General features: G+C 48.9%; 1 protein-coding gene across 1 annotated transcript; it reads left to right on the top strand.

The window, feature by feature from the left end:
- Window positions 1–240: 240 nt before the first annotated feature.
- Window positions 241–8,317, top strand: eif2s3 (eukaryotic translation initiation factor 2, subunit 3 gamma). The gene is made up of 12 exons (XM_036521160.1): window positions 241–336; window positions 1,477–1,540; window positions 1,671–1,798; window positions 4,046–4,167; window positions 4,467–4,561; window positions 5,128–5,286; window positions 5,408–5,542; window positions 5,998–6,092; window positions 6,481–6,625; window positions 6,828–6,997; window positions 7,341–7,513; window positions 7,987–8,317. The coding sequence occupies exons 1-12, from the start codon at window positions 268–270 to the stop codon at window positions 8,048–8,050; spliced, it is 1,419 nt and encodes a 472-aa protein (XP_036377053.1). The 5' UTR covers window positions 241–267; the 3' UTR covers window positions 8,051–8,317.
- Window positions 8,318–9,093: the final 776 nt, after the last annotated feature.

Raw genomic sequence — 9,093 nt, forward strand, 5'->3', positions numbered from 1 at the left:
TACTGTTTGTATTGTTATGTGTAAACTAATTTATAACACAAAACAACGTAACGTAGCCTATTGCATCATCTCGCATCAAAAGACCCGTGGGCCCGTTGTTTTAAAAATCAGATCGGGAATATATAACTCGACTAGATAGTGTAATCTTTTTATTAAAAAAGTTTCCCGCGGGAGTAAAAACATTTCACAATAAAAAAATATTTCAACAACATTTGATAAAATCACTCAGGCGATCGCAGCGGAGCGCAATATTCTTTTCGGTTCAAGATGGCGGGTGAGGAGTCAGGAGTAACGCTGGGCCAGCCCCATCTCTCTCGGCAAGATTTAAGTACCTTGGTGAGTACGGGTTTTTTTCTGTGAATGGGTCCATAGGAAGCCGTGTTTTGGACGAACTTAGGGTGCCGGGGTCGGGTGGGATCGGGCCGTTGGGTTTGTGTTGGGCGGATTCCCGGAACACCGGCTGCGGAGCCGCACATGATGCGATGGGCGCAAGGACCCACAGATACAGCCATGCACGGCGTGCTTTTACACCAGAGCCGTATTCCCCATCACACCAACCCAATAAATGACGCTTCATCCAGCTGTCGTCTGCTGTTTTGTGAATAATTTTCACATGTCTTTCTGAAGCCGTCTTCCTCAGCCTGCTAACTAGCTAAACCAGCGAGGTCTGGCTGGCTAACCCTCGGCAGAAACAGAACACCGTGTACTGAGCTACTGGTTAACTAGATAGCTGACATACACTGTGTAGTAGCGATCGCCTTGAATAATTGTTGCTGGCTAACGTTATCTTGGTAAATCTATACAGTGTTGGCTAGTTGGCAAGCGATCTTGCTTGGCGATGTGGAATCAAGGCAAACGGGATTAGTACATCAGCAATCAATGTGGTTCCTACCTAACATTGGGTAGGTAACTAGTTAGCACCTAACTAACAGTTAGACTACGCTTGTAGGCTTTGAACAAAGATTGTCAGTAGTTAACATTATCAGTTGCTCGTTGAGCCTTTTCTATAATGTGGTAACCACAGCGGTTTTATAGAAACACTGTGTTTTCCAGTAAAACTGCTGGATTAAAATGGTAAAAGCGTTAGGGTTACCGTTAGGTCACTGACATTAAACCCTTCTCTGTCCCACCACGCGTATTGTCCGTGGTTGCCATGACACCGTTTCATTGACGTAGCGGCCCATCTGTAGGGCAGAGCGTGGGGCTTCACTAACCCGCCGCCTGCAGTTCAGAGCAATCACTGGTTCCCGGGTGACAGTTCGACGATGCAGGTGTACCCGGTGATAGCCACCAACCCAGCGGGCACAGGGAACAATCCATCAGACCAGTCAGAGCGGAGACCAGGCAAATCCAAAGGGCAGAAGCCTCCTGAAATTCAGATGGATTCAGTTCCTTTGTGGATGGTCTGTCAGACCTCTCTGACAGTCTGTGTGAATGGAGTCTTTGACCTCTCTCGGTTTCTCCCACCCTCCCCAGGATGTGAGCACACTAACACCCCTCTCCCCAGAAATCATCAGCAGACAGGCCACAATCAACATAGGTGAGTGGCCATGCCCTCGGGACCCTCTCCCAAATCTGTTATTAAATTCATGAGATTATTAATTGTGAAACATGCCCCTGATCGTTCTGCACTGACCTGTGACCCCTGACCTCTCCCCCTTCTGCTTCAGGCACCATTGGTCACGTGGCTCATGGGAAGTCCACCGTGGTGAAGGCCATCTCTGGGGTGCACACCGTCAGGTTTAAAAATGAGCTGGAGAGGAACATCACCATCAAGCTGGGATACGCCAACGCCAAGGTGCGACACCATCCGGGGGGGTTTCTGTTCAAGCGAGGAGGTGTGGTGCAGCAGCTGTATTTCTACAATATTTCAGTTCCAAAGGCAAAGTCATGCAGTGCAACCACAAAACCACCTGGTGTTACCAGGATTTCCAGTAGCTCCACATGGCAAGTGGCATGTTTGATGTTTTTGAGGGATAGATGTGTGAAGCAGGTCTGTGCCAAAGGTGAGTATTTGGTGCGCATTACGCTGTTGGCATTGGTGTAGGATTTCATCAGTCATTACAAAGCATGCTGGGAAGGGGCTTAGAACACATAACAGTACACCGTTAGAACATGCCACATCAGAGCGTTAGAGCATATTACAGCGGGCTGATGGTGCATCTTCTCTGACAGACTGAGGCTGCAGCTTCAAGTCTCTCCAATGGTAACGCTCTGAACTCCACCATATTAGAGGATTAAAGGAAGATAGCTCGTAAATATCGTAAGCTGTGTTAGTTGCTCTGGATAACACCATTTGCCAGGCACCTGTGATTCTTATAAGTGGTTGAGTTTCTAAAGCAAATTTCTAAATTAATGGACTCTTGTTTTCGAATATCGGTGTTCTGTTTGAGAAATGTCCTGAAGATAAATTCTGCAAACGTGGAACAACATGGCAGGGTCTGAAATGAACGTTTTGCTTCAGCAGCCAGTTGGATTTGTCATCAGCCAAGATAATTTATTGTGAGTCAGTTTACAGTTTGACTGGGTCCTGTGAGGCACACATCCGTATGGGAGCAACATCGTAAAACTGCTATCCAGTAAGATAGTTACACGTTACAAAGCTGATATTACAAGGTAATGCTTGCTGCATAACTACCGAGTTAGCTAGTTATGAAATTCAGTACATAAAGAATCGATGACGTTGGAATCGAACTTGCTCACACAGCCCCTCGGAATCAGAGAGGGACTGCCCTTGTTTCCGATGTGCCGTTTGGAACATGGTCTCCATTTGTTTGCTGTATGTTCACTCAGTATAGTCAGTGTCTCCATATTTTTAACTGTAATAGACCCAGCTATCAAAATGTGACAGACACGGTGAAGGGCTACTACCTCTCAGACCAAAACTAGCTTGTTAGTTAGCAGATCAAGCTTAATCTTCCCACAGTGAGGAATGTGTATCGCACTGCCATATGTAGCTGGTGATTGAACAGCTACAGATTGCGCAGAGATGACCAACACGAGATTTCACAGCTGGAAGTGACAGAGGGGTCCTGCCTCTGTAGTTAGACACCAGTAAGAAACCAGACTGCAAGGAGCGTGCATTTGGGCATCTTGCTTTTGACCAGGCTTCTTTGACTAACATCGTAGGCCATGATAATTTTTTATTTTTAAGCAAAAAGCCTCTACTGGAGAAGCTAGTAACCCTGTAGCCTTAACTGCATTGGTGTGGCAGTTTTACACAATCCTTCATTAACCCTTTTGTCCCCCTGTCTTCATGGTGTCCTCTCTGTCTTTGGGAGCTGTAACCTCTCGACAATGGTACAGTTTATCATGCATGGTTTAAAGAATATCACTTCCTCATGTTAGCTTGGTTGTAAGAATACTGTAAAACATCCTTTTTATATTTTTTCTAGAAGATTTCCCATTTTTCAACCCTATTTTTGAAATTGCAAATTGCACTGCGTCAATCCAGGCATAGAGGAGTGACACTCGTTTCTCACACTGCTAGTTGGCCAGTGCTTCACAGCACTTACTAGTGTAACCTGCAGGCACGACCAGCAGCCCTGACCTGTGCTGCCCGGTTATTTCCCGGCTCTTTGAGCTCCCAGTCATACTAACCCAGGCTTGTACTCAAGACAAATGTCTTAACCTCTGAGCCACTCGGGACTACCTTCCTAAATCTCTTCTTCTTTGACATCACCTTAAAGCTGATGGTTTCGTTTATAACAGTTTATTTTCATGGTGACTGCAGAGTGCTTACTGTTAATTTGCAAAAAGAAACAAGAATACAAACCTGAACACTGACACCGGTTTCAGGCCTGAAACTTTTATGAAGAGATGTTCTTGCTAGATGTATTTTGAATGAAATGTGCAGTGACTCTATACTTTAAAATTGACATGATGATATACAATATGACATAAGGTGATACATTGTCAGACTTTTGATTGAATGCGACTGGTGTTGAAATTGGCTGATCAGAGTAGATCTGTAAATGCTGTCACACAGCCGGGTGCCTGACACCACCCCCTGCCCCGCCCTGACTCCGCCTTGTCTCTCCTGCAGGTGTATAAGTTGGACGACCCCAGCTGTCCTCGGCCAGAGTGCTACAGGTCGTGCGGGAGCAGCACTCCTGACGAGTTTCCCACCGACATCCCCGGCACCAAGGGCAACTTCAAACTGGTTAGGTGGGTGCGCCATCGCCCCTGGCGCTTTGGGGGCAGCGCTGAGGAGGACCCTCGGCCGCCCTGGCCACGTTAGCGTTAGCCACCCTGTCCACGTTAGCGTTAGCCACCCTGTCCACGTTGGTGTTTAAAATCCCACCGATTGCGCCACAGAATGCAGCACACGGTAGGGTTGTATGTGGCAGGTACAGTCCCAGCCTGAGCCAGGTGTGTGCCAGGTGACGGGCAGGTGTGTGCCAGGTGTGTACCAGGTGACGGGCAGGTGACACACAGGTGCGGCTGACCTCCCCTGTCTCCCACAGACACGTCTCCTTCGTGGATTGTCCGGGTCACGACATTTTGATGGCCACCATGCTGAACGGTGCTGCAGTGATGGACGCCGCCCTGCTGCTGATCGGTGAGCCTCTCACTGACCAATAGGGGGAGTGATTATTCACCTCTCATTCACCTTACTTACCAATAATCACTCACACTGTCCACTATACTGACCAATAAGCACTCCTCCTCTACCTTACCGACCAATAAGCACTCACCCTGTCCACCTTACTGACCAATAAGCACTCACCCTGTCCACCTTACTGACCAATAAGCACTCACCCTGTCCACCTTAATGACCAATAAGCACTCACCCTGTCCACCTTAATGGCCAATAAGCACTCACCCTGTCCACCTTAATGACCAATAAGCACTCACCCTGTCCACCTTAATGACCAATAAGCACTCACCCTGTCCACCTTAATGACCAGTAAGCACTCACCCTGTCCACCTTAATGACCAATAAGCACTCACCCTGTCCACCTTAATGACCAGTAAGCACTCCCCACCACCTGACAGACCAGTAATCACTCACTCCCTCCACTGCATTGACCAATAATCTCTCACCCCAATCTGTCTGAGTGCCACGGTTCGTGTGGAAGTGTTGGGCTTTTAAGGACAGTGCTGATCAGAGGCGTGTCCCCACAGCGGGGAACGAGTCGTGCCCCCAGCCGCAGACGTCTGAGCACCTGGCGGCCATCGAGATCATGAAGCTGAAGCACATCCTCATCCTGCAGAACAAGATCGACCTGGTGAAGGAGAGCCAGGCCAAGGAGCAGTACGAGCAGATCCTGGCCTTCGTGCAGGGTGGGTGTCCGTCGGAGTGATCGTTTCACGCAGGGGGCTTCAGCCACGCTCAGCGTTTCTGCACCGGGCTGTGCGCTCTCTGCTCGGTGGCGTGATGTGGTGTTTTTGGCGCCCCCTGTAGGCACGGTGGCAGAAGGCGCTCCCATCATCCCCATCTCCGCCCAGCTGAAGTACAACATCGAGGTGGTGTGCGAGTACATAGTGAAGAAGATCCCTGTGCCCATCCGCGACTTCACCTCCGAGCCACGCCTTATCGGTGAGCAGCTTCCCCCCGGCAGCCGCGCCTCCAATCCGGCGGGGTGCTGGTTCGAGCCCTGAATCCGGCGGGGTGCTGGTTCGAGCCCTGGGAAGAGCACAGCTGCACCTTTAGTGGTGGTGTTTCAGTAAAGACACATAATAAATATAATAACAGATTTGGTTGTATAAATTGGTAAAATATTTGAAATGATGTAAGCAATGTGGCTTCCCTGGGACAAGCTGTCATTAAACAGACTCTGTTACTTATATAATATCAGAGTTACGGAGTTATAACATGCAGTGCTGGAACTCAGTAGTATGAATTCATAATAAGAGCAAAATAAGGAAATTCAGTATATGGAAATGCAGTGTTACTGTGAATGTGAAAGCTTATTTTAATTACAGTAGAATAAACATGCTTATCTGAATGTATGCATGTGTTTCTGTGTGTGTCTGCGCACGTGTGTGTTGCAGTGATCCGGTCGTTTGACGTGAATAAGCCAGGCTGCGAGGTGGATGACCTGAAAGGGGGTGTGGCCGGCGGCAGCATCCTGAAAGGGGTGCTGAAGGTGAGACCTGCAGCCCTCCCCCACTGCAGCACCACATATCACCTGGATGGCTCATTCCCATAAACAGCTCACTTTAGCGTCCCATCCACATGCTGTAAAGATCAGCCAATATATGCTGCATCAGTGCAGAAGCCTGTGATTACCCCCAGCTGTGTACCAGCATAATGGAAGTGTCACATGGTGAGGGGTACAGCTGTGGATCAGGAGCTCTCCTGTCCTGGGGTTCTCTTGCTGTTCATAATCTTGGTGCCTTATTTGTAAGATTGTGTTAGATTTTGAATTGAATAATCAATGACCTTGATTCATAACTGAAGATAAATTGTTGTGTTGTTGCTGTTGGAGACATAGCAGAGTTATTAGATAGTTAGGAACTCCCTCCCTGTGTCAGGTGGGGCAGGAGCTGGAGGTGCGGCCGGGTATCGTGTCGAAGGACCATGAAGGCAGGCTGATGTGCAAACCCATCTTCTCCAAGATCGTCTCGCTGTTCGCCGAACACAATGACCTGCAGTACGCAGCTCCTGGAGGCCTGATAGGTACCCCCCCCCCCCCCCCTCACCTCACTTCCTGTTTTGAGTGCAGTGCTTCCGGTGTCCTGTCCAAAAGTGGCCGAGTAAGATCATGAGAGTGGTTCTCTGTCTGTGCGCGTGTGTGTATGAGAGAGAGTGTGTGAGTGACAGATCACATACTGGTGATGCGTGGTGACACTCAGGTGTGCCGTCCCTCCGTGTGACGCAGGTGTGGGCACAAAGATCGACCCCACACTGTGCCGGGCCGACCGCATGGTGGGACAGGTTCTGGGGGCGGTGGGGGCGCTGCCCGAGATCTTCACTGAGCTGGAGATCTCCTACTTCCTGCTGCGGAGGCTTCTGGGAGTACGCACAGAGGGCGACAAGAAAGCAGCCAAGGTGAGTGGTGCATTGTGGGAAGGAGGTCCTGACACGTGATCTGTGTCTTGTGTTACAGCCCTTGACATGTTCACTTGGGCCGATACTCTTATCACTAGGTACTAAACGGAACATGGAAGCAGATTTAAGCTCTGAGGAAACTCTTAGCCTTACCAACCACACAGCCCCTGTGCAGCTGGCCAGACACACACTTCACCTCTGCAGAGGTCAGGCCTCTGTGCTGAAACTCGCTGTGATGGCCGTGGATCTGGGAGTGTTTGCAGGAAGCTGTGAGCGCCTGAGCGAGGTGCTGCTGTTGCAGTGTGGCTGTGCTGTCTGACCGAGCCCCTCTGTGTGACTGCAGGTTCAGAAGCTGTCCAAGAACGAGGTCCTGATGGTGAACATCGGGTCGCTGTCCACAGGGGGGAGAGTCAGCGCGGTGAGGGCTGATCTGGCTAAGATCGTGTTGACCAACCCCGTCTGCACCGAGGTGGGCGAGAAGATTGCGCTAAGTCGCCGAGTGGAGAAACACTGGCGGTGAGCAGCTCTTCCACACCCAAAACTACACCCACCTCCTCCACCCGAAACTGCACCCACTTACTCCACCCGAAACTGCACCCACCTCCTCCACCCGAAACTCTACCCACCTCCTCTACACCTCACCAGCTCCACCTAAAACTACACCCACCTCCTCCGTACCTCACCTCCTCCATCCGAAACTACATCCACCTCCTCTACACCTCACCAGCTCCACCCGAAACTACACCTACCTCCTCTACACCTCCTCTCTCCTACAACCAACACTGTACCTTCCCTCTCTACCAAACACTACACCAACTACACCCAAGCCCTCTTTTCTCATCTGATTAACACTGGGCCCTCCTCTGTTTGGGGCCTGTACCTATCCCCTGCTCTTCCCACCCCTGCTGTGCCAAAAACTGCACTTTCTTACTCTGTCAGATCATTTAGCCCTACTCAATGTCTCATCTGTCTGCTTTCTCTTCCTGCAGTCTGATTGGCTGGGGCCAGATCCGGAGGGGCGTGAACATCACGCCCACAGTGGATGATGATTGATTGGATCGCTGGAGTGACACACAGGATGGACACGCCCACGTAGCCTGCAGTTCTGTGGCATTCTGCTCGAAGGGCTGAGCTGGGGGGCGTGTCCTGGGGGAGAGGGAGGGGCAATCCCTGCATTTTAAATGAATAGTTTATCTTCCATGGCGGGGTTTGCCTAATTTATACACACCAAGGAGGGCTGGGATGGGCGTCAGAAGACTCTTTGATAGTACAGCATTGCCAACTACTGTCAAAGCAAACCAATAAAATGTTTTGGATTGAGATGTCTGTGTGTGTTCTGCTGTGAAGATGGGAATCAGGGAAGTGTCAGGCTTATTAATGTGTTTCAGCTTCTCACCGACTGCGTTTGTGCTTCAGTATCCAGACCTGTCATTTAAGCATGTGACCTGCAACGGAGAGCCATGTAAGTGTCCAGAACTTAAGTGCAGGTGGCTGTGAGCATACAGGTGTGCAGTGTGGCACTTCCTGCTCCGCATAAATTAGGTATTTGTACCATAATCTGTAAATTTAAAGCTCAGGCCTGTCATGATCATTCACTCTGCATATTATTTTTGATTTTATTTTTAAAAAGGGTAACATATGCAAGAAACAGACATTTTGTAAAAGTACTCTAAAGAAATATGAGTGTAATTTGTAGTGCTTACAGTGCTATAAATATCAAAATGGGTGAGGTTCTCGCATGTGACACAAGTTATTTGTGTAAAAGGCAACTTCCAACCTAATCATGGAAAAATTTACTGTAAATGTGTAATGGAAGCTACAAGGTATGTGACAGCCAATCATGGAGTACGTAATCAAGCCAAAAAACAATCTGGGGTGCAGTGTTTTCAGATAATATATTAGTAATCTAATGTTTAAACTGGGTAAGTATTGCTCTCCCCATTGCTCTTCGTTTTATTATTATAATTATTCAAGGGAAGAGAGTATTCCAACTATTCACTAAACACCTTTTTGTTCAAATCAGGGTTCCCTCTTCTGAATTCTACTATGTTAAAGGTAGAATACCCCTGTCACTGAGTCTGAAAAGTGAAAGAGCT

This window comes from Megalops cyprinoides, chromosome 2 (genome assembly GCF_013368585.1).
Source record: "Megalops cyprinoides isolate fMegCyp1 chromosome 2, fMegCyp1.pri, whole genome shotgun sequence".
Lineage (NCBI taxonomy): Eukaryota > Metazoa > Chordata > Actinopteri > Elopiformes > Megalopidae > Megalops > Megalops cyprinoides.